General features: G+C 49.6%; 3 protein-coding genes and 1 non-coding gene across 7 annotated transcripts in view; 1 reads left to right on the top strand and 3 right to left on the bottom strand.

Moving 5' to 3' along the window:
* Prrc2a (proline rich coiled-coil 2A) overlaps positions 1–3,006 on the bottom strand; it is a 17,075-nt gene extending 14,069 nt beyond the window's left edge. Inside the window, exons 1-3 of one of the 2 annotated variants that reach the window (XM_059282039.1) lie at positions 2,918–3,006; positions 717–891; positions 68–245 (exon numbers count right to left, since the gene is read on the bottom strand). In XM_059282039.1, coding sequence (XP_059138022.1) covers positions 68–245; positions 717–828 — 290 coding nt within the window. In that variant the 5' untranslated portion in view covers positions 829–891; positions 2,918–3,006. Of the gene's footprint in view, positions 1–67; positions 246–716; positions 892–2,580; positions 2,745–2,917 lie in introns of those variants that run through there. The other variant, XM_059282038.1, reaches the window with a different exon arrangement.
* Positions 418–548, bottom strand: LOC131893985 (small nucleolar RNA SNORA38). The gene has a single exon (XR_009374780.1). It is a non-coding gene; the product is annotated as a small nucleolar RNA SNORA38 (small nucleolar RNA).
* Ncr3 (natural cytotoxicity triggering receptor 3) lies at positions 2,893–23,401 on the top strand. The gene is given in 6 exon segments (XM_059282040.1): positions 2,893–3,225; positions 16,870–17,084; positions 22,612–22,959; positions 23,060–23,185; positions 23,288–23,302; positions 23,305–23,401. Coding segments are annotated over 5 exon segments (537 nt in total). The 5' UTR covers positions 2,893–3,225; positions 16,870–17,065; the 3' UTR covers positions 23,334–23,401.
* On the bottom strand, positions 8,780–13,720 carry Aif1 (allograft inflammatory factor 1). 3 transcript variants are annotated; one of them, XM_059282043.1, is made up of 7 exons: positions 13,589–13,720; positions 11,211–11,352; positions 10,285–10,346; positions 10,138–10,204; positions 9,772–9,813; positions 9,240–9,402; positions 8,780–8,977 (listed from the first exon to the last, which is right to left on the bottom strand). In XM_059282043.1, exons 2-7 carry the CDS (start codon positions 11,230–11,232, stop codon positions 8,893–8,895), a joined length of 441 nt encoding a protein of 146 aa, XP_059138026.1. In that variant the 5' UTR covers positions 11,233–11,352; positions 13,589–13,720; the 3' UTR covers positions 8,780–8,892. The 3 variants fall into 3 exon arrangements, with proteins under 3 accessions (XP_059138026.1, XP_059138027.1, XP_059138024.1); XM_059282044.1 differs by lacking the exon at positions 13,589–13,720 and adding an exon at positions 13,305–13,401; XM_059282041.1 differs by lacking the exons at positions 11,211–11,352; positions 13,589–13,720 and adding an exon at positions 10,522–10,689.

Below are 23,401 nucleotides of genomic sequence, written 5' to 3'. Positions count from 1 at the left end.
CACCTTAATATAGTCTCAAGTTCAAAGCTAAAACTCATCCTTCTAGATCCCCCAGGACTCTGTCTACCTCTTGGGGTCGGACTGCTCCTGTTTGCTTGCCCATCCTGTTCCGTCTTTCGGCACTAGTGAGACATTGGGGTCATTGCCTTTGTTCTCGGCTTTCAGGCTTGGAAGGTTGGCTGGGGGTGGCATACGCCGGGCAATGGCAACTTTTCCGAGACTCTGCAGGCCATGTCGAGGGGCAACTGAAGAAAAGGTAGAGAAAGGGTCAAAAATGCCTCACATCCACAGATCGCATTTAGACTATCTTCCAATTTCTACCTTTTCACTACAAATTTCTCCCAGAAGCCATTCCATTACTCAACAATAACCTCTCAGCTCTCCCAAGAAAGGTGAGGTACATTGTAAGTATTGCTTCTCTGTGGGATAGTTGATCCAGAGCCTGCGCGGAGCAAGCTGGCCCCAGATCTTGGCAAATCCACACTTCTTTGCCTCCAATTCTTACGTGTCCAAGGACAAGGAACCAAAAACACGCCTTTGTAGGAGGATGACTGGTGTTTTACCCAGACCCCCAGCACTCCCTTCAGCACTGAAGACGAAACTGGGAGGTCTCCAGTGTTCCTCTGGTCTGCCTGCTGCCTTTGCTGAAGAAGCCTACACCCCACACATGCTTAGCCTTCAAACGTTAGGAACAAACATCTTTGCAGGACCCTCACCGGCGGGTTTCTGGATCTCTAAGGACTTGCCCTTATACGTATCAAACAGGTTGAGCGAGGAATACTTCTTTCCATCCTTCCCCTTGGCAGTCGGCCCCGAGCGATCGGACATTGCGCTGGAAGCTCATTGAGTACGTTGGGTCCTGCAGGCACCTCCCCCAAAACGAGCCGGTGCCTGTGGGTCAGACAGTAGGCAGCTCAGACTGCTGCCTACTTCTGCCCCCTTCACAGACAAAAGCCTAGAGGCTCTCTTCACTCTTCAGGGACCAGATATGGGGCTCTCTAGCTTGTGTATACTACTACAGTCTCTTAAGCAACCACAATCCACCCAGCTCCCACAGCCAGTCCTCCTTTCTCCCTGACATATCCTAACAAAGAAAACAAAACAATGGTGTCCTCCTGATGGAAACGCTCTATCCTTTGTGCCACTTTAGAAATGGCAGCAGCCTCTCGTATTATCCCAAAAGCAATCATCTTTCACTCCTCCAATGATCAGAGATATATGATAAAATTGGACAACCAAGTCCAAGCCCCAGAGAAAACCAGAACGAGGTACACAACTCCATCAAGCAAGTAAGAGAACTTAGGATTGCCAGCCTATTAGACTGCAGCTCCCTAATCATGCCCCAGGGCCCTGTGTCCTAGGTTCCATTCCCAGCAGCCCTAAGTCCCATCTGGGGAGGTCTGAAGGAAGGTATGCTGGGAGGTTAAAGATTTTTATGAGCTTGCCATGCCAGACGGGGACCTGGTGCCGGAATAAGCCTTACTAAACAACAGAGGCTCTACACACTCTCAGGCTGGACAAGCCCCTGTGAGCAGAACACTCCATCTACTCCTTAACTGGCTCCCATCTTGGTTCTTGGAAACAATTCTGCTTGTGGAAAAAACACTAGTGGACTCTGGTGTATCCTACATAAAAGCAAGGAAAAACAAAGCATTATGGAGCTAACCTGAAAATACCCTGTAACCACGGGCCCAGAGAGCCAAAACCAGAACCAACTTCATTTTCTGTCCTCATGAAATCTCTCCATAAGCAGTCAGTTCTTTCCGTAATAACCCTTACTCCCCAGGCAGGCCAAACTCTCCATCTTAGTGCATTCTAGACCGACCAGGCATTCATATGTGGGTGGGAACGGTGTGAAGAAGAGATGGAAGATAGGAAGAAAGCATGCAGGCAGAGGATGAAATCCAAAATCGGGGAAAGAACTTTACCACAGGCCAGAGACAAGGAGATGGGGGTTGCTCTACAGGCACGTAAGGAAGCCAATCTGAAATCTACGGTGAAAACGGGGGGGGCAGAAAGACGTAGAGCAGACAAACATAAATTAGTAAAAGGAGAATCAACAAGAAAGGAGGGAGGGAAATAATACATCGAAGCAAGAATGGCTGAGAAGGGGGCCGTGTCAAGACAGCCAGGAAGAAAAGGGGGGAGAGGAGGAGATACGGCTAACCGGAAAAATGAAAAGGCAGACTTGGGGGACGCAGAAAGGCAAAGATGCTGGATGAAAGCGGGGCTCCGGAAAGGGAGTGACTCGGCGCAGACCCCAAGAACGCCAGGTGGTAGGAAGGGGTCCGGTGGTGTGCAGGGACCCTCAAAGGGGAGGGCCACGGGCGGCGGAGGGCCTCGGGGAACTGCGGCCCGGAGCGGGGTCGTGCCCCGAGGAGAGGGCTGCGGGGCTGCGGTCGGCCCCCGGCCCTCCACGGCGGCCTGGGAGCGGCCGGCGCAGGCCGAGGGGGAGGGGCGGGCCGGCGGCAGGAGGACAAGATGGCGGCGGCTGATGGCAGCTTCTCCCCCGGCCCGCCGCCGCCGTCGCCGCCGCCCCGCGCCGGAAAGGGCGTCAGCACCCGGCTCGCCCAGACTCACCTGGCCGGGTGCGCGGGGGTCCGGGACCCGGGCTTAGAGGCTCCCCGGGGCGGATGGCGGCGGGGCGGGGGCGGATGGCGGCGGATGGCGCCGCGCTCGGCTCCTCCCGTCTCCCTCGCTCACTCCGCGGCTGGGCTCCGACTAACGGCCCATCCGGGCAACCGCCGCCCCCGGGAGCACCCCCCACCTCCCGCCTCCCTCCGCGGCTGGACACGCCCCCTTATTTGCATAGAGGGCGGGGCCCCTTCCTATCCGACCCCTCCGCGCTTCAGGGCTGTCCCCTACTTTAAAAATAAAGGCCGTGTGGAGGCTATTTGCATAAAGGGGAGGGACTTACAGACGCCGGGACGCCGGTTGGCTAGGGAGGCGCCTTGGCGTCGGCAGTTGAGACGCGTAGCCCGGGCGGAACGCCGGGCCGTTGGGGCGCAGAATTTACACGACGGATGGTGGGAGAAAGAGGCGGCGCATGCGTGGTGCGTCCGCGGAAGGATGAGGGGCAGAGACGCAGGAAAAGGATGCTAGGCCCTCGACGCTTTCAGCCGAGGGGACTGAAAGAACTGCGACGAGCGGAAGGGATTACGTAGTCGAGGGCGGAGTTTACATAGACCCTGGAAGAGCCTCGGGTCTGGCGTCCATTCGGGAGAGGTAAACGCTTCAGGGAGGCGGGCTTTCCAGTCATTAAATCACGTCATGCAAATGAAGGGGATAGGCAAGCCAATGAAAGGGTCCAGAAGAGTGTATCATTGACTTTCTCCGAGTAGGCGTTCTTCGAGGGGTTCTGGGTATTTGCATAATATATGCAAATCATTTGAACAAAGACTAGGAATGACCTACTCTTCCAAATTTTAGCCGTGAACAACCAAGGTGGACATTTAATTTTATGCCCTGTAATTTAAAAAAAAAAATTGTATAGTTAACGTTATTGGCAATTTGTGTTCTTTCAACAATGAAAGGTTTCAAAGGTGGTACAGTTTCCCCTCTTTGTTTCTTAGTACTTGACTGTAAAATCCTTTGCCGCTCACCGGGCCTACCTAGTCAACATTTTCTTGTTCATTTTTTTAATGTATATGAGGGGTGCACTGGCCTTTATGGGTGGTTGTGCAAGCCAGAGGTTGACATCCAGAGGTCTTCCCCCAGACACTTCATATTTTTGAAACACTCTTCCAGTGAATCTGGATAGTTGGGTAGGTGAGCAGGGATTCCAGATGGACTGGCCAGTGAACTCCAGGGATCCTCTCTGCACCCTAGTGCGGGAGTTACAGACACATGTGATCCGCCCAGCCTATACATGAGTAACGAGATCCAAACTTAGCCATTTCTCCAACCCCAGAAAAAACTTCTTAGATTCATTTTTTTTTAATTTTCTGTGTATGGATATCTACATGTATACATCTGTACCACATGGGTTCCTAGTGGACCTCAGAAAAGGATGTTGGATCCCCTGGAACTGGAGTTACAGGTGGTTATGAGCTCCCAGATGTGTTAGGAATCGAGTCCAGGTTCTCTGAAAGAACAGCAAGTGCTGTTAACCACTGAGCCATCTCTCCAACGGCTGACTGCTGGTGAGAGCAGGGTAAAGAGTGCTCTAGAAAACCTCAGGAAACATGGAAAGAGCAGAGAGGGAGGTAGAAACGTAGAACTCGGCATCCCCCTGTGATCCCAGTGCTGCAGAGGACAGGTGGACCTGGTGGACATCCTCTGAGGAATGACAAACAGCCAAGGTTGTCCTCTGGCCTCCATATGTACCCACATCGTGCACTCTCTCTTACACACACACACACACACTGAAATGTGCAAATCTTAGTCGATTTTGAGAGAATACATATAGTTCAGGTCCAAAAGACAGAGGAGTAGCAGCAAAGGTTTGCAAGCCCGTATCTAGCTGATGTAGGTAAATAAAGGAATCACTTGTCCAATACAGACAATGGAGACGAAAAGTTAGCAGGACATAGTTTAGAATTATCATGTGCTTGTAATCTTGAAGCACCCTACTTGGGTCACTGGGTGCTAAGCACTGTTTAAATTGTTATTAAGTACCATCAATAAGTTCTTTAAGTCTTTATTGTAAGCACCCCTTCTGATCACTTTCCTGTACCCAAGCAAGACGCCAGAGCATGGGACAGTTTGACTCCCCAGTTGGCCCTGTTGGATTCTCTCTCCCTACCTTCCCTGGCTTCCTTGAGAGGAAGGTCTGTCAATCAAAAGCTTGCCAGACCACTCTTTGCCAACTTCCATTCTTTTGAAAACTCCACAGTGTGGAAGAAATAACGCAGCTGATTGCTCCAGCCCCTGAAGGTAGAGAGCCCCAGCCAGGGCTGTTTCAAATAGTTTGTACTGAACTTTGTGCTCTCACAGGCATAGATGATCTTCTGCCATTTCCATGGAGTCCAGAAAGGGAGCTGTAACTGAAGTTTTCCTGTGTCCCACCTGGCCCACGGTCAGGACAAATCTCTCTCACCCGCGGCCCTGCGGCCACTTTTCTCAGTTCTGCCTTGTCATCTTGCTTCCTCTGTGTCTGGCTGGCAACTGACTCCTGACTCAGCCTTCCTCTTTCCAGAATTCTCTCTGCTTGTCCCACCTATACTATACTTCCTGTCTGGCTACTGGCCATCCAGCGTTTTATTTATCAACCAAATCAGAGCAACACACATTCACAGCATCCAGAAAGACATCCCCAGCAGAGAGCACTACCTTTAGTGGCCTGGCAGAGACGCTGCTGTGACTGGTGCTACCCTTCCCTGGGGATGTAAGCAGAGGCATTGGGCTCACTTGGAAGTTGCTCACAGCACTCACAGGAGTGCTGCCTCCTCAGTGTCAGAACATAGGGCCCAATTAGGGACTCCTCTCTGGTGATCTTTTCTTGCCGACTTTCCGTGGTGTGGGCTGAGCTGGCAGTGTGGAAAGCAGCACTGAATGGCAGAGGCCAGCTGCCTGGCAGCTGAGGAGGAAGCAGCTGTTCAGTGTGAAGAGAGCATGGAGGCAGGAACAAGAGGAAGAGCAGGAGCGTAAAGGATGGAGAGCCGAGGCCAAAGAATAGAAAACTATAGTGAACGGGAGGAGCTGGTGACATACCCCATGAATCCCAGCAGAGGCAGGCAGATCTTTATGAGTTCCAGACCAACCTGGATAGTAAGATGTTATCTCAATTAAAAAAAAAAGAAAGCTGGATCGATGATGGCTCAGAGGTTAAGAACACCTGCCACTGCCGCACCCTTACGGAGGACCCGGGTTCAACTCCTAGCACCCATGGTGGCACACAACAGGCTATAATTCCAGTTCCAGGGATCGATCTGATGCCCTCTTCTGGCCTCCAGGCACCAGGGACACGTGCATAGACTTACAAGAAGGCAAAACATTCGTATATATAAAGTAATAATTAAAAATAAAGTCTGGGCGGTGGTGGTGTACACCTTTAATACCAGCACTTGGGAGGCAGAGGCAGGTGGATCTCTGTGAGTTCAAGACCAGTCTGGTCTTCAGAGCGAGTTCGCGGACAGCCTGCTCTACACAGAGAAACCCTATCTCAAAAACCAAAATAAATAAATAAAAGAGCCAGAAAGGAGAAACTGCAGGCCCCTGTCACTGTAAGAGTTCCAGAGAGTCCAGGCAGTGGTAGCGAATGCCTTTAATCCCAGCACTCAGGAGGCAGAGCCAGACGGATCTCTGTGAGTTCTAGGCCAGCCTGGTCTACAGAGCGATATCCAGGACAGGCACCAAAACTACAAGGAGAAACCCTGTCTCGAAAAACCAAAATAAATAAATTAATAATAATAATAATAATAGTTCCAAGAGAGCTGTCAAGTTTTCAGGACGGGTCCTGGACACGCCTTGCCAACAGCTGTGTTACTGCCTGGTCTCAAGGGCTGAAGGATCTTAGGCTCATCTGCCAAGTGTTGAGAAGAACCCTGATTCAACCCTACAAGAGCTACATTTGAGCTTTACACTAGAGGGCGCCACTTGCTGCTACCAAACAAGGAGTGAGACAAAATCAGCCAAAACATGCATTTGAAGAGCTTCTTCCCTGCTAATAATTATCTAGATAGAAGACTGGTACCGTAATCCCAGCACTTCCAAGACTGAAGCAGAAGGATCATGAGCGCTAGGCACTGGTGCACATACTCACATACATCCGTGTACACAGTCAAAAATTAGTTTAAAAAATTTCAGCCGTAGTTAGAAGTGTAGCTTTGTGATAAAGAATGTGCTGGAGTCCCTTAGTTTAATTCTCAGCACCAATATAATTTGTATGTGTAAGGTATATTTGTGTTCAAACTACTTTGTCATCCTTGTTGGCCTGGAACTCACTATATAGATCAGACTGGCCTCAGACCCACAGAAGATATGCCTGCCCTTGCCTCCTGAGGGTTGGGATTAAAGGTGTGCACCGCCGGGTGGTGGTGGCACACGCCTTTAATCCCAGCACTTGGGAGGCAGAGCCAGGCGGATCTCTGTGAGTTCGAAGCCAGGCGGATCTCTGTGAGTTCGAAGCCAGCCTGGGCTACCAAGTGAGTTCCAGAAAGGCGCAAAGCTACACAGAGAAACCCTGTCTTGAAAAACCAAAAAAAAAAAAAAAAAAAGAATAACTTAAAAAAAAAAAAATGGTCTGGAGAGATGGCTCAGAGGTTAAGAGCACTGGCTGTTCTTCCAGAGGTCATGAGTTCAATTCCCAGCACCCACATGGTGGCTCACAACCATCTGTAATGAGATCTGGTGCCCTCTTCTAGAGTGCAAGCATACATGCAGGCAGAACATTGTATACATAATAAATAAATACATCTTAAAAAAAAAAAAAAAAAAGGTGTGCACCGCCCATGCCTGGCTTAGTCTTTTTTTGGTTTTGGTTTTTTGAGACAGGGTTTCTCTGTGTAGCCCTGGCTATCCTGGAACTCGCTCTGTAGACCAGACTGGCCTCAAACTCACAGAGATCCACCTGCCTCTGCCTTCTGAGTGCTGGGATTAAAGGTGTGTGCCACCACCACCTGGCTATGGCTTATTCTTTTTTTTTTTTTTTTTTGGAGACAGGGTTTCTCTGTGTAGCTTTTGCGCCTTTCCTGGAACTCACTTGGTAGCCCAGGCTGGCCTTGAACTCACAGAGATCCGCCTGGCTCTGCCTCCTGAGTGCTGGGATTAAAGGCGTGCGCCAGCACCGCCCAGCTTTTTTTGTTTTTTTTGTTTTTTTGTTTTCTTTTTTTTGGCTTATTCTTTTTATTTTAATTATATGTATTTGTGTATGTGGGGTGTACATGAGTGCAGTGCCCACAGACAGCAGAAGAGAATATCAGAACCTCTGGAACTGGAGTCACTGAGCTCCACAGTGCTAGGAACCAAATCCTGGTCTTTTTTGGTCTGGGGCTTGACCTTAAAGACTGGTGTATGCTAGGCCTTTGAGCTTCATTCCCAGCCCTGGTCCTCTTCAAGAGCAGCATAAGCTCTTAACTGCTGAGCCTTGTTCTAGCCCTCCACCCTTACCTGAAGTTTTACACAGTTACTGGATCTCTCTATGGGAATTACCGAAAAGGACATTCCCGCACTTCACCTCTGGGAAGAGCCCCCTGGGAGGCTCTGTGTGCTGGGGCTGCAGCCTGATCTACAGAGCAAGTTCCAGGACAGCCAGGGCTATGCAGAGAGATGCTGTCTCAAAAAATAAACAAACAAAAAGCTTAGTTCTCATTCATTCCCATTTTCAAAGTAAAGCCTGAGAAGCTGTGTGATTTGTTGGGGTCACAGAGGTGGAGATGAAGACTCAGTCAAGGTTCACTTCTTGTTTTATTTTTTTGTTTTTGAAGACATTGTTCCTCTGTGTATCTCTGGCTGTCCTGGAACTCACTCTGTAGACCAGGCTGGTCTTGAACTCACAGAGATCCACCTGCCTCTGCCTCTGCCTCTGCCTCTGCCTCTGCCTCTGCCTCTGCCTCTGCCTCTGCCTCTGCCCCTGCCCCTGCCCCTGCCCCTGCCCCTGCCCCTGCCTCTGCCTCTGCCTCCCAAGTGCTGGGATTAAAGGCCTGCGCCCCCACCACCAGGCACATACCTCTATTCTTTCCAGCCAAAGCTGTCTTGGAACTCTGCAATATCCCCTCAGTACAAAGAACTACCCGCTACAGCAAACCCATTGAGTATTGAACAGACGGATTATTGGGGCAAAGGTGCTTCCTTCCTCCCCAGACCCAGGCCAGGTGTCCCCAGTAAGAGCAAAGCTGACTTGACCCGGTAGGGAGCATTATTTATTTAGTTTGACTCTGGCTCACAACTTTCTTTCCGTGCTGCTGTCATTCGACAGCCCCTTCAGTCCCACCATGTGCACATCCACCTCCACTAGGGCAACTCAGAAATAGCTTTCTTGGCTGGGGGACCAGTTGGCTTCTGGTGTTCTTTGTTTTTTTCCTCATACATCAGAATCCTGGAAGAGACACAGGCATCAGGGACACATCTCTCAAGGGAGTAAATCTTAGGTTGCTGTAAGCATTGAGAAGGGGAGGAAGAATAAGGGCTGGGAAGACAGTGCTGTGGGCTGTGGGGACCAGAGCTGTGGATGGGTTGGGGGAGTGAAGGGTCTTGGAAGAGAACCTCTAAGAAGAAGGAAGGGTGGTTGCTGGGGACAAGGTTAGGGCTAGGGATGGAGAAGACAGGGAAGTTCAAGGAGATTGGAACTGGATGCTTACACTCTCAAGATGGCAGATCTCTTGCCCAGCATCATTCTCAGAAAGTCAGAGTAGCTAAACGTCTCCTCAGAGCCACTGGACACCTCTCTAATTAATTTCTTTAGCTCTAGGTGGGTCTTAGGAACCCCAAGTTTCTCCAGCATTCGCTTCAAGGACATAATATCTGAAGGTGGAAAACCAAGGTGGGAAAGGAGGGTCCCCTCTCTCTGCCATCTTTTTTTTTTTTTTTTTTTTGGTTTTTTGAGACAGGGTTTCTCTGTGTAGCTTTGTGCCTTTCCTGGAACTCACTTGGTAGCCCAGGCTGGCCTCGAACTCACAGAGATCTGCCTGGCTCTGCCTCCCGAGTGCTGGGATTAAAGGCGTGCGCCACCACCGCCCGGCCTCTCTGCCATCTTGTACCTCCACACACTCATACCCCACCCTTGTATTATCGATTGTGGCTGGACCTTTGTCTGTCCACAGAGGGCAGAGCTAGTAGAAGAGACCGCCATTTGCCTAGGTCTCCATACCCCCCGATCACCCTTTTTCTCACCAATATCTCCATTTCCATTCAGATCAAACTCCATGTACTTATCTAGGTTTGAAAAGAAAGCAGAGGGTGATTGCTGGTTATGGGGGTTTAAGGGAGAGGTAGTTAACCAATGCCAGGGTAGTGGGGAAGACATGGGGGGGGCAGACAGAGGAAGTGGGGGTAGTGGGTTGTGAGGCCCTGTGAGGGTGGAGGGAACCTAGAGGGGTGTAAGACGGGCAGGGAAAGGACCACGAACGGGAGGGAGAGACATGGAAGCAGCCTTCCCGCTTCCACCACAAAAGTCAGTGTGTTTACTGGCCTTGAACCCCCATGCTTGTCGACACCTCCCCGCCCCCAGCTTCCCTCTCCACCCACACTTCTCCTCACTCTTGAAGGCTTCCAATTTGGAGGGCAGGTCCTCATCACTGCAGTATTTAGGATTATTCAGGAATTGCTGTTGGGGAGATCAGAGCCAGGGTCATCCCTCTCAGCCTGGGGAGCCTCCAGACTCCACCCCTTGGTTTTTTCTCTTACCTTGTTGATCTCATTCAGCCCCTCCTCCTGCTGGGCCTTGCGTAGTCCAAAAGCTTTTCCTCCTAAGGGGTACAGAGGTTTACCAGCCCTCCCTTACTTTCCTGCTCCCCATGCCCAGCCCGAGGGTTACCCAAGTTCTGCCCACTGAGATCCTCTGGCAGCCCCCCTGTTTCCCCGCCCCAGGCCTGACTCGTCCTGGCCCCTGGTTCATGATGCTGTATGGTCCATCTACCCTACCCTGCAAGTCCTTGCTTTGGCTCATGGCTCAGCAGATGCTGGTGGTCTTGGGTGGGGAGATGAGTCTCTCTGTCTGTCTGCTCGTCCTTCCACAGTCTCCTCTGGGACCTCTCTCATACTTCCTCTTTCTACTCATTCCTCCTCTACTAACTCCCAGGCATCACTTCCCCATGACTTCTGCTGACACTAGCACCCCATGAAGAAGGCAGAGAGGGTTTAAAAGGGGGATGAAAAATAACATGCTGATAAATTGCTTTTTTTGGTGTGTGGGGCAGGGTCTCATTATATTGTCCAGGTGCCTGAGTTCAAGCAGCTGTCCTGCCTCAGCCTCCCAAATGGCTGGAACTGCAACCCTGCACCACACCTAGCTCCACACAATTTCTCCAAAAAAGCAGACTGTACATGGGAGAAAGACTTTGATCAGCTCCTGAAGGTATAGAAGGGTACTGGGATCTGAGGGCACCAAGCATGGTACCCTAGGCCTGCAATCCCAGCATCTGAGAGGGGTTGAGGCTGGAGGATCCTGGGTGTTGGAGACTAGCCAGGCCAACATAATAAGAACCTGTCTCAAACAAAAACCAGAACCAAAGAAGTGATCAACAGAAACAGTGGCTGTCCCCAGATCTTGAGGTGAATCAATAAACAGTGGGCTGTCCCCAGATCCTGGGGGTGGGGGTGGGGGGAGTTACTTGAAATTTCCTCAGGCTTCATGATGCGGGCAGGTTAAGACAGGCAGCTGAGGAGGGCTGGCTGACTTTCTCCCTTATGGAAGAGAGAGGCTGAAGTCTGCAGTCTGATCCAGGCGTGGGGTGAGCTGAGTGAGGCCAGGGCCTGGAAAAGGAAAAGAGCCAGCTCTCTGAGGGGCTCCAGAGGAGCACTGGAACACACAAAACCTGTCCCAGAAGCACTTTGGTTTGCTGGCTTCAGGATCTGCAGCACTGCCCTCCTGCCTCACCTTGAAATCTGCAATAGAATCTAGAAAGGCATTTGAGCATTTATGGAGACACTTTGGAGGAACAGAAAGTGAGACAAGGACAGCAGACTGAGCCACTTCCCACTTCCACCCTAGGCTGAGCAGGGGTCCAAACCTCATGTAAATGCCCTCCCAGGAATAGCCTTCCTCACTTCAGTCACTGGGTCACAGGGGAGGCAGGGCTGGGAACCCAACTCACTCTGACCCCTTCCCCACAGGCAGTATCCACTCAGCCTCTCCTCGACCCAGGTGAGGGGAGAGATTAGCAGAAGACTCCAGCCTCCTGCCTGCCTGGGTTCAGCTGCCCTCCCCCCAGAGAGCGGTGCGGCCCTGGCTTCCAGGCACTCTCAGTGTCTGGTGGGGACAGATCTCTAGCCATGTTCATGCAGCACTGCTAGGCCTGGTGAACCAACGGGCGAGAAGTCTGCTCTCATGGTCTGCAGAGCACTGTGTGTAGAGGGCAGGTTTGGATAGCACTTCAGGGGAGATGGCTCTGAGAAAGTGACTCTCAGAGATGCAAGAGATGTTTGGGTAAAAAAGGACACAATACACTGTGTTTCTTTTAATTTGATCCTAATTTTTTGGTGTGTGCAGGCATGCATGCCACAGGATGTGTATGGAGGTCAAAGGACAACTTGCAGGAGTTGGATCCAACCAGTTCCCCAGTTACAGCACTTCATGGGAAGGTTCTTCCCACGCCAACCAGTTCCCCAGTTCCTGGTGAAAACTGATCAAGCGTCCTACAGTGTAATTCATGGCTGACATTGCCTGCCAGGCCTCCATGTGGAGGGGCTCTATCCAACAAGACCGCTCCAGGTTAAGATGCTGGCCTTGAGTCCAGGCCTCAAGACTTAGGCACCACCAGCTTTATAAATCGAGGACATGACAAGCCCCTCTTCAACTTTGGTAATTTGCCGGGCTGGCTCACAGGGCTGGCCCACATTTGCTGGTTCGCTATTATAAAGTATCTAACAGTGATAGTCAGATGGAACAGATGAGAGAGAGAAGGTACTGGGAAGATGGGTCTGGAGCTTCCATGTCCTTGGGCACCACCTTCTCTGACAGCTCTGACTCCATCTTTTGGGGGTGTTAAGGACTGTCATCATGCTGGGATGAGCCATTAAATCATTAGCTATTGGCTAAGAACCAGTTGAGTTAAAAGTTCTAGCCCCTTCCCCATCCCTGCCCTTGGGACTTTCCAAAAGTTAACCCTGTTGGCTTAAGCCAGTTGAAAGTATCTTACTATAATACACAGAAGATGCCCTTTTAAACCTTTATCACTCAGGAAATTGCAGGACTTTTAGGAGCTTTGTCCAAGAAATGAAGGGAGGTTCTTTATCTTAGTGTAATATGGGGAAGAGTATGAGGAGCAGCACACTGAGAGGCCTTGGGGAAAGGCAGTCTGCGTGGTTGGGGTCTGTAGAGCAGCTTTGAGGTCAGGTGCAGATAAAGTTGGACTAAAGCTTTGGAGGAGGTCATAAAAGACTAAAGGGATTTTTTAAAAGTCAGCTGGAGGTGCAGGACTATTTCCCAGCACTGGGGAGGCTGAGTCAGGGTGCAGAAGGTTTGAGGCAAGCAGCCTTAATGGAGTTCTAGGCCAGCCTGAGACTTGGTCTGCAAACATGGCTAGCTGAGTTACCATGCTTGCCACCAGGCACGAAGGCGTGAGTGAGGAAGCCTAGAGTCCACACGGTAGAAAGAAGAAAGAACAGAAAGTTGACCTCTGACCCCTCCAGGCATGCACTCACTCACAGACAGACACAGAATAAATAAATTTAAGAAAAAACCAAAACCCCAAAACGAAATGTACCAGAAGAGACTTGTGATGGGGATGGAGAAGGATCTGTTAGAACCCTGTGAGATTAGAGACCACTGTTGCTAAGGGCCCTCTGTTGCTAAGGGCCTTTGTTATGGTTCTGTGCTCTCCAGGGGGAAATGACTAGAGTTAGGCCCATAACTATGCTGCCTGGAAAAGAATGCACTGGCCAGAGTGTGTGTGTGTGTGTGTGTGTGTGTGTGTGTGTGTGTGTGTGTGTGTGTAGGGATCCTGAGAATCTTCCCTCTCCAGCTCTGTTCTTTGCCCAGGAGACTAACCTGTGCAGACCACATCAGAGGGTATATCTGGCTTCCAGTTGGTTTGGGGGCTATGGAGGAGCTTCTGGCAGGGAGACAGTAGGATGGAGGACACTGATGTGCCTGTCACTATGGCTGCATTTCCATGAGGTCACAGTGGCCCAAACCTCCCCTAAGGCCAGCACTCCTCTTTAGGCAGGTGCTCTGCCAAGATATTTTTCAGGTTTCTGTAGCCCATAGGATGAATCTCAAGTGATCTGTGATGAAAAAGACGTACAACTTTTTTTCTTCTTTTTATTCTCTTGAGAAAGGACTCATGTAGCCCAGGCTGGCCTGGAAGCTGACCTTGAGCAACTGATCTTCCTGCCTCAGCCCCCCAAGAGCTGTGATTTGAATCCAGCGCTACCATGTCTGACTCTGAAGATCAATTTTAATAAAGACATACAGGACAGAGCACCAGTGCTCAGTGTGAATAATAAATTTTTTAAATGTGTGTGGGGTCTTTGCCTGCATGTCTATGTCTATGTCCCGATTCTGTTCCAGAGGCCAACTGAGGATGTCAGATACCCTCAAGTAACATGAGGATGTGAGCTGCCATGGACCACATTGGTCCTTTGGAAGAGCAGCCAATGCACTTATTGACTAAGCTATTTCTCTAACCCCAAGAACTCATTTTTTAATTCAAGAGGTTGCTAGAAATTTGAGGCTAACATGGTCTACATACTCAAGTTTCAAATATCTGGGCCTTTGATCCCAGCACTTGAGAAGCAGAGACAGGAAGATCTCTGTAAGTTGGAGGCCAGCCTGGTCTACAAAGTGAGTTCCAGGACAGTCAGGGCTAACAAAGAAACCCTGTCTTGAAAAACAAAGCAAACAAATCAAATTGAAGGCTGGGTGTGGTGGTTCACAGCTTTACTCACAGCACTGAGGCAGAGGCAGGTGGATTTCTCTGAGTTCAAGGCCACCATGGTCTACAGAGAGAGTTGTAAGCCAGCCAAGAACTACATAGTTAGGACTCTGTTTCAAGTAGATAGATAGATACATAGATAGATAGATAGATAGACAGATAGACAGATAGATAGATAGATAGATGATAGATAACTATTAAAGACCTTAGAAAGTTTCAGAGATAGTGAAAGTTGTTTTTGAATGCACATATGCCATGATTTATTCTAGATGGATTGCCCTGGATAGTTTTTGTTTGTTTGTTTTTTCCTTCCCTGAGACAGGATTTCTCTGTAGCTTTGGAGCCTGTCCTGGAATTCACTATGTAGACCAGGCTGGCCTTGAACTCACAGAGATCTGCCTGTCTCTGCTTCTCAAGTGCTGGGATCAAAGGCATATGCCACCACCACCTGGCTTGCCCTGGGTAGTTTTATGCCAACTTGACACAAGCCAAAATCATCTGAGAGAAGGGAACCTCAACTTAGAAAATGCCTACAGAAGATCAATCTGTAGGCAGGCAAGCCTCTAAGGCTTTTTCTTAATTAGTGATTGATAGGGGAGCCCAGCCTGTTGTGGGTGGTGCCATCCCTGGGCTGGTGGTCCTGGGTTCTATAAGAGCACAGGCTGAGCAAGCAAGCCATGGAGAGCAAGCCAGTAAGCAGCACTCCTCCATGGCATCTGCATCAGCTCCTGCCTCCAGGTTCCTGCCTTGTGTCATTCCTGACTGACTCTCTTGGATGATGAACAGTGGAAGCATAAGCCAGATGAACTCTTCCTCCCCATGTTTCTGTTGGTCATGGTGTTTCATCACAGCAATAGAAACCCTGACTAAGACATGGACTAACAAAAAAACATTCAAGTAATGTCTCCAGAATTCATCACCATGGCAAGAGGGTTGGAAGTCTTGGGTGGCAAAAAGAGAAGGGGAGAGCAGAGTTCCCTTGTGTTTAGGCCCAGCCATCTCCCGGATCACACCAGCCCAAGTGGGAGGAAAGAGTCTATACACACTGAGTACCTAGCATGGGGAGTCTGGAAGTTCATGGATGAGTCTCCCGATTTACAGATGTGCATACAAGTAGTTGATACAGAGTCCAGCTCAGAATGACTTGACTTGTAAACCATTATTCCTTGAGTCATGGAGTGCTGCCCTGTGTCTGAGTGTGCACTGTGAAGATATAGTTTGGGGGCTGAACAGACAGACAGACAGCTCAGCACTTAGGAGTACCTGCTGCTTTTCCAGAGGACCCAGGTTTGATTCCCAGAGCCCATATGGCAACTCACAACTCCCTGTAACTCCACTCCCAGGGCATCCTGTGCCCTTTTCTGGCCTCTGGGCATCTGGCACACACGTGGTAGCCTGACATACTTTCAGACAAAACACCCTTACACATAAAAATAAAACTCAAAAGATAAGAAAATGCATCTTTCATCTCAAATCAAAAAGCCATTGTGCCTCCCCTCCCTTCCCAAAGGATGGGCTTATGGTGAAGAAGACAGTATTCTCCACACTGACTCTCTGGGCTGGGAATGAGATCACGGAATAGAGGCTCAGTGGAGACTAGCCCAGGCTCTGTCGCCAGCAGGGGGCAGCACATAACTGCCCATGGCACCTGGGTCTCACACCCTCCACTTAGTTGACTTAGTGGGGCGGCTTCTCCACAGCTCACTGGTTGCCAGATGACCCAGTGAGCCCTTCCCAGATTGTGTGACCCGTGTGGTTGTCCAGGTGGCTAAGAGAGTAGTCTGGGACAGAGCACTGGAGGTACTCCAAGCCCGTCTTTTTTGTTTGGTTTTTCAAGACAGGGTTTCCCTGTGTAGCCCTGGCTGTCCTGGAACTCACTCTGTAGACCAGGCTGGCCTCAAACTCAGAGATCCCCCTGCCTCTGCCTCCCGAGTGCTGGGATTAAAGGCGTATGCGACCGCTGCTGGGCTAAGTCAGTCTTAACAATGAGGTTATTGCTGCAACAGAAAAGTCAAGTGGGCGGGGAGCAATTGGACAACTTGTTGCAGAACAGAGCTATGCACAGACACAAAGAGTTTAAAAGATGGGGTTAAGGACTAGAGAGATGGTTCAGCAGTCAAGAGCACTTGCTGCTCTTGTAGAGGATGGGCTTCAACTCCCAGCACCTACGTGGTGGTTCACAACCATCTATAACTCCAGTGCCAGAGGATCTGGTGCCCTCTTCTGACTTCCATGGGCATCAGGCATGCACATGGTGCACATGTATACATGCAGGCAAAACATACATATAAATCTAAATTTTTTTTTAAAAAAAACTAAACATAAAAAAAGATGGGGATAGCAAGATTGTGGGTAAAGGCCCTTGCCGCCAAGACTGATTAACTTCTATTCTTAGGACCCACATGAAGGAAATCGAGAACCCACTCCCACAGGTTGTCCTCTGACCTCTACGCACATCTTGAGAAAACAAAAGGAGGCAGCATGGATGGAGAGGCCCATCTCGCACAGCACACTCCACCAAGGCCTCTCTTCCAGGTGCTGTGTCACCTCCTGTGGGCCTGTGAAGCACATACCAGGGGACACTGGCACCCATGGGACCTGAAGTTATAGGTAACAAGATGTCCGCCACTGTGCCTGTGAAAAACATAGGGGCACTTTGTAGATTCCCAATAAATGTGGTTAAACCGTCAATAAAATAACAAAAGAGTGGATTTCCCAATGGGTAAGTCTGTGTAGCAGGCACAGTAAAGCAGACCTGCTGGGAATGTCCCTTTCCAGGAAATGTGAAAACGAATGAGCCAAACCTATCCATTAATAACACTCCTCTGTCATCACTGCTGGGGGAATAGGTCCAACTGTACAAATGAAGCTTCCAGACACAGTCCCCCGTAACCTCACACCCACCACTGCCAATAGCTTGCTCCCCTCATCCCCGCATTTATAGAAATCCTAGGGCAGCCCAGGGGGGAGGAAGGAGGGCTAGCTTCTCGGCTGGAGCTTTGTTCTGGGTGAAGGTCTGGTCTTGAACCTCAGAAGGTGAGAGAACCACATCCTGGTCTCACCCACCCACTCTTGTAAAATCAGACATGTGAGGACATCCTGTCCTAGTATATACCACCTGACCACTAGTTGCCTCCAGAGAGCCCCAGGCATCCCCCTCCTTATCAGGACATGCAGAGATGCTCAAAGCCCCAAGCGGAGGTCCTTGGCGAGTCATATGTGAGCCCTGCTTGTCCTAGGCATCAGGAGTTGGTAATTCTTCCTCTCCTTAGACCTCCCTGATGAGGTCTGCCTCACCAACCACAGACATGACCAAGATGCTGTTGCTCATCTGCATCGCAGTTTATCCAGGTGACCGGGAGTTTGCACGGGACCTGGGGTGTGGGGATGGGGAAGTAAAGGAAGAGATGGGGACTCAGATGCTCCAGAGGGTGCCTGGTGAGGGCTGAACACTGTGCCCTCAGGGGTGCAGAAAGCAGTTCAGAAAGCTGTCGCCTGTGGGCTCTTTCAAAAGACAGACCTGCTAGGTCGCCCCCCACCCGAAAGGGTCATTTCTATCATCTGTTCCAGAACCTTTGTTCTCAGCCTCCTTCAAGAAAGCGAAACCTGAAAGGCCCTAGGAAAAAGGATGAGAAAGGAGGGATGGCATTTTGAGTTTGGCTATCAGTGTTATCTTTGCTTGTTTGTTTCTGAGACAGGCCAGTAGCCTAGCCATACATAGCGAAGGATGACCCTGAACTGGTTCTCTCATGCCCACCTCCCCCAGGTCCTAGGATCACAGTGGTACACCACGACTCACGGTGCTGGGGATCGAAGCCAGGGCTTTGTGCACACTGCCAAATGAGTTAACCCCCAGCCCCAGCTGTGTAGCCCAGCCTGGCCCTGACCTTTCAGGCCTCTGAGTCTCTCAGCCTCCTGAACGCTGAGATTGGGTTTGTACTAACACATTCAGCTGGTTTTCTTTCGTTGATGTTTTTAATTTTTAAAAGTACATCAACTTGTTTTGGAGGTGGAACACACACCAGTCAAGGCAGATCAAAGAATAACCTGTTCTCCTTCTGCTACGTGGGTCCTGGGACTTGAACTTGGGTCCTCAGGCTCTGTGGCCAGTGCCTTTACCAGCTAAGCCTTCTAGTCACTCTGATTTTCTTCCTTGAGGATTTAACTTGATGTATGAGGTCTATTAGATTGTTAAGTTTATTAGATAGGGTACAAATATATAATTAGGAGTTTGAGAGACTTATGTCTAAGGTAAATTTATTTTTTTAACTGAAACATTTTAGTTAATCAGAAGAATATAAAAAGCTATGTTCAAGCCGGGCGGTGGTGGCGCATGCCTTTAATCCCAGCACTTGGGAGGCAGAGGCAGGCGGATCTTTGTGAGTTCGAGGCCAGCCTGGGCTACCAAGTGAGTTCCAGGAAAGGCGCAAAGCTACACAGAGAAACCCTGTCTCGAAAAACCAAAAAAAAAAAAAAAAAAAGCTATGTTCATTGAGTACAGACAGTGATTTCCAAACTGTAGATCGCAGACCCAAGATCATCAGTGCTGGGACCATTGGGCAAGAGCTGGACCATCCAGCTCTTCTGCAGATCTCTAGTGGGCCAGCCCATGGTAATGTTCTACTGATTGATTAATGGATTGATTTTTTTTTCTATTTTGAACTAAGGTCTCACTATGTTGCCCTGGATGGCCTACAACTCTCTATGTAGTTGAGCTAATAGTGGAACTTCTGGAGGTACTCTGGCTTAGGCTCCAGAGTGCTAGGCAGGATGACAGGCCTATATCATCATACTCAACTCACAATTATCTTTTGATGTAATGTTTATTCAGGAGATAGGATCTAAAATAGCCCAGTCTAGTTTTAAAATTAATATGTAGGGGCTAGAAAGATGACTCTGCGGTTAAAAGCACTGGCTGCTCTTCCATAGGACCAGGTTCAACTCCCAGCACCCATATGGTGGCTAGCAACCATCCCTAACTCCAGTTCTGGGGGATCTGACACCCTTTTCTGGCCTCCACAGGCAGTGGGTAGGCATGTGGAACACATACATACATGTAGGCAAAGCACCCATACACATAAAAATAAATACTTTTAAATAAAAAAAAATTAAATCAATATGTAGCCTAGGATGACCTTGAATTCCTGATTTTCCTGTCTCTACCTCACAAGTGCTGGTGTTATAAGCCTTCACACCTAGCTACTATAATTTGGTGGAAGGGTGTTGAGACAGGGTCTCTCTATGTAGCTCTGGCTGTTCTGGAACTTTCTATGTAGATCAGGCTGGCCTCAAACTCACAGAGATCCTCCTGCCTCTGCTAAGTGCTGGCACTGAAGGCAGGTGCCACCACACCTGGCCTGCTACTGTAATTTCTTTTTTAATTTTAGTTTATGTGTATGAACATTATTCCTTGCATTTATGTCTATGCATCACATGCATGCCTGGTGCCCTAGGAGGCCAGAAAGCCGGAAGAAGATAAGAAGATATTTTTTTTTTTCTGGTTTTTCGAGACAGGGTTTCTCTGTGTAGCTTTGTGCCTTTCCTGGAACTCACTTGGTAGCCCAGGCTGGCCTCGAACTCACAGAGATCCGCCTGCCTCTGCCTCCCGAGTGCTGGGATTAAAGGCGTGCGCCACCACCGCCCGGCAAGATAAGAAGATATTAAAGCAACTGGAACTGGAGTTATAGATGGTTGTGAGCTACCATGTGGATGCTTGGAACAGGACCTGGGTCCTCTGGAAGATCAGCCAGTGTTCTAACTCCTGAGCCATATCTCCAGCCCCTACTCTATGGCTTTAACAAACACTCTAAGGTAGTGACTTTATTTTCAGCTGCTTAAGTGACGGAGGCAGGGGGATGGGTTGGACCCAAAGATATCATAGCAAGACCTTAGCTTCAAAAAAAAGGAAAGGAAAGCAAGCTGGGGTGTGTGTGTGTGTGTGTGTGACTCATGCCTTTAATTCCAGCACTCAGGAGGCAGAGGCAGGTAGAGTCTGTGAGTTGATACCAGCTTATATAGTGAGTTTCAGGACAGCCAGGGTGACATAGTGAGATCCTGCCTCAAACAAACAACTTTTCAGATAATTCCAATACAGTCTCCAGTTTGAGAACCACTGCATTTGAATGACCAGTAAATGTCCCTAGTTTAAAAAAAAAAAAAATCAATCACAGACTCTAACAATGGGTTTAATTCATCAGTGTGGACATGTTAGAGTTCTCACACAACTATAGATGTATCTTCACCTGGATTTTTTTTTTTCTGTTTATTTTTTGAGACAGGGTTTCTCTGTGTAACAGCTCAGGCTGTCCTAGAACTCACTTTGTAGACCAGGTTGGCCTGGAATTCAGAGACCTGCCTGCCTCTGCCTCCCGAGTGCTGGGGTTAAAGGCGTGTGCCACCACCCGGCTTGCCAGTAACTTCTTGTATCACTGCTTTTTTTCTCATTAGAGCATTAACAACATAAATTTGCAGGTGAGGCCGGGCAGTGGTGGCACATGCCTTTAATCCCAGCACTCAGGAGGCAGAGAAAAGAGGATCTCTGAATTCGAGGCCAGCCTGGTCTGCAGAGAGAGTTCAGGATAGCCAGGGCTACACAAAGGAATCCTGTTTCAGAAAAAAAAAAAAAAAAAAAAAAGGAAGAGGATGAGAAGAAGTTGTTACTGGCCAGCCTGTGCTACATAGTGAAATTTGGTGTTAAAAAATTGGACTGGGCCTAGAGGGATGGCACATCAGGTAAGAGCACTGGCTGCTCTTCCAGAGGACCCAGGCTCAATTCCCAGCACCCACAATGCAGCTCACCATTGTCTGTAACTCCAGCTCCAGGAGTTCTGAAGCCTTCACAGAGATACACATACAGGTAAAACACCTACGCACATAAAAAAATAAATTAATTAATTTAAAAAAATTGGGTTGAGGATGTGGCCCAGTGGTAGAGTGCTTGCTTACCATGCACAAAGCCCTGGGTTTGATCCCAGGAGTTGCACAAACTGGGCATGGTGGCTGGCACATGCCTGTATCCAGGCACTCAGGTGAGTCAGAAATTCAAGGTCATTCTCAGCTGTGTGATGACTTCAAGGCTGAAGCTGGCCACGTGAAACCCTGTTTCAGTGGAGAAATGCTCAATTGTTAGGGGCACTTGGGGAGCCCTAGGGGGCAATGGAGAGATGGCTCAATGGTTAGGGACACTTGGGGATCACTGGCTGCTTCCAGAGTGCCCAGCCTCAACCCCCAACATCCACAAGGCAGCTCATAACCATCTGTAACTCGGGTTGCACAGGATCCAATGCTTTCTGTGGGTACAAACACACATGCAGGAAAAATGCCCATACACATGTCATGAAATGCTTTTTTAACTCGGAAGGCAGAGGCAGGCAGATCTCTGAGTTTGAGGCCAGCCTGATCTACAATGAGAGTTCCAGGACAGCCAGGACTGTTACTCAGAGAAACCCTGTCTCAAAACAAAACAAAATAAAACAAAACAAAAAACCAAAACTTTAAAAAAGTGAATTAAGCCGGGCATTGGTGGTGCACGCCTTTAATCCCAGCACTCGGGAGGCAGAGCCAGGTGGATCTCTATGAGTTCGAGGCCAGCCTGGGCTAGCAAGTGAGTTCCAGGAAAGGCGCAAAGCTACACAGAGAAACCCTGTCTCTAAAAACAAAAAAACAAAAAAAAAAACAAAAAAAACAAAAAAGTGAATTAATTTAGTTTACGTGCATTGGTGTTTTGCCTGCATCTGTGTTTGTGTGTCAGGTGTACAGAAAACAAAGATCAAACCAAAACAAAACCCTAGCAAACATAAGGCGAAAACTAACTCCCATCACAACAGTAACACCTGGGGTGATACCACAATGGTGTTACTTAGCTGGGCAGCTGCATTCATCCCTGTGCTTCAAGTATACCGCGAGGATCATGGTGGGCAAACTGGATTTCTAAAGGTGGGCTGTATGTGGGCGGGAGTTGGTGTGTGAAAGAATCTGAAAACTAAGGAATTAAATTAGTGAAGAGGAAAAGGTTTAATGAGACACTCCAGGGTGCTCGTCCTGACATACCCTCCTGAGGAGAGCTGGGGTGTCCTCCAGTGCTTTTCTATTTGGAGTAACTGGGTAGGTGCTCTCTGGATATTTGCTTTCTCCCCAGGATCCTGTGCTCTCTGGGTGTCTCAGCCCCCTGAGATTCGTGCCCGGGAGGGCACCACTGCCCTCCTGCCCTGCTCTTTCAATGCCAGCCAAGGGACAGTGGCCATTGGCTCTGTCACATGGTACCAAGACAAAGTGGCCCCGGGGATGGAGGTGAGCAACATGACCCCAGAGTTCTCGGGCCGTGTGGCCTCTTTTGCCGCTGTCCCCCAATTCACCAGGGACCACACGGCAGAGCTGCTCATACAGGACGCCCGAAGCCATGACACCGGAATCTATGTGTGCAGGGTGGAGGTGCTAGGCCTGGGCGTCGGAACAGGAAACGGTTCTCGGCTGGTGGTGGAGAAAGGTGAGGTGGTGGGAGACCCCGAGATGCAATGTTCCTGGGAGTTAAGGACTGTCCCCAGCTCTGAGTTCCCGAGCTCCCCCCTCTCCACTTCCTGCTGCAGAGCCTCCTCAGCAAGCCTCCGGCTCAGAGCAAGCAGCCCACACAAGTCTCCTCCTCCGGGCTGGATTCTATGCCCTCAGCTTTCTCTCTGTGGCCACGGGCAGTACCCTCTATTATCAGGGCAAATGTGAGTTGCTGAGCGGGGGCACTGGTGGCAGAAGTGGGAGGAACAGAGTGCAAGAAGAGCTTCCGGACTGTAGCTCTGAGCAGCCCCTCTACCTCTCCCCAGGCCCCTGTCACGTGGGAGCACACCTCCGACAGCCTGTGAGGAGTGATTTCTAAATCTCAGTGACCCAGCACTCTCAAAGACCAGCAATAAATCCGTACCTGCTCCTCGCTCCTA

This window comes from Peromyscus eremicus, chromosome 16_21, assembly GCF_949786415.1.
Source record: "Peromyscus eremicus chromosome 16_21, PerEre_H2_v1, whole genome shotgun sequence".
NCBI lineage: Eukaryota > Metazoa > Chordata > Mammalia > Rodentia > Cricetidae > Peromyscus > Peromyscus eremicus.
This window is presented reverse-complemented; position numbering and strand designations above follow the sequence as displayed.

Excerpts from the sequence above, each read along its gene's own strand:
- Aif1 (XM_059282041.1), bottom strand. The coding sequence starts at position 10,546 with ATGAGCCAAAGCAAGGACTTGCAGG. Across the intron at positions 10,347-10,521 it reads CCAAAGCAAGGACTTGCAGG|GAGGAAAAGCTTTTGGACTA; the intron begins GTAGGGTAGATG and ends TGTACCCCTTAG. Across the intron at positions 9,403-9,771 it reads GAATGGAAATGGAGATATTG|ATATTATGTCCTTGAAGCGA; the intron begins GTGAGAAAAAGG and ends TTCCACCTTCAG.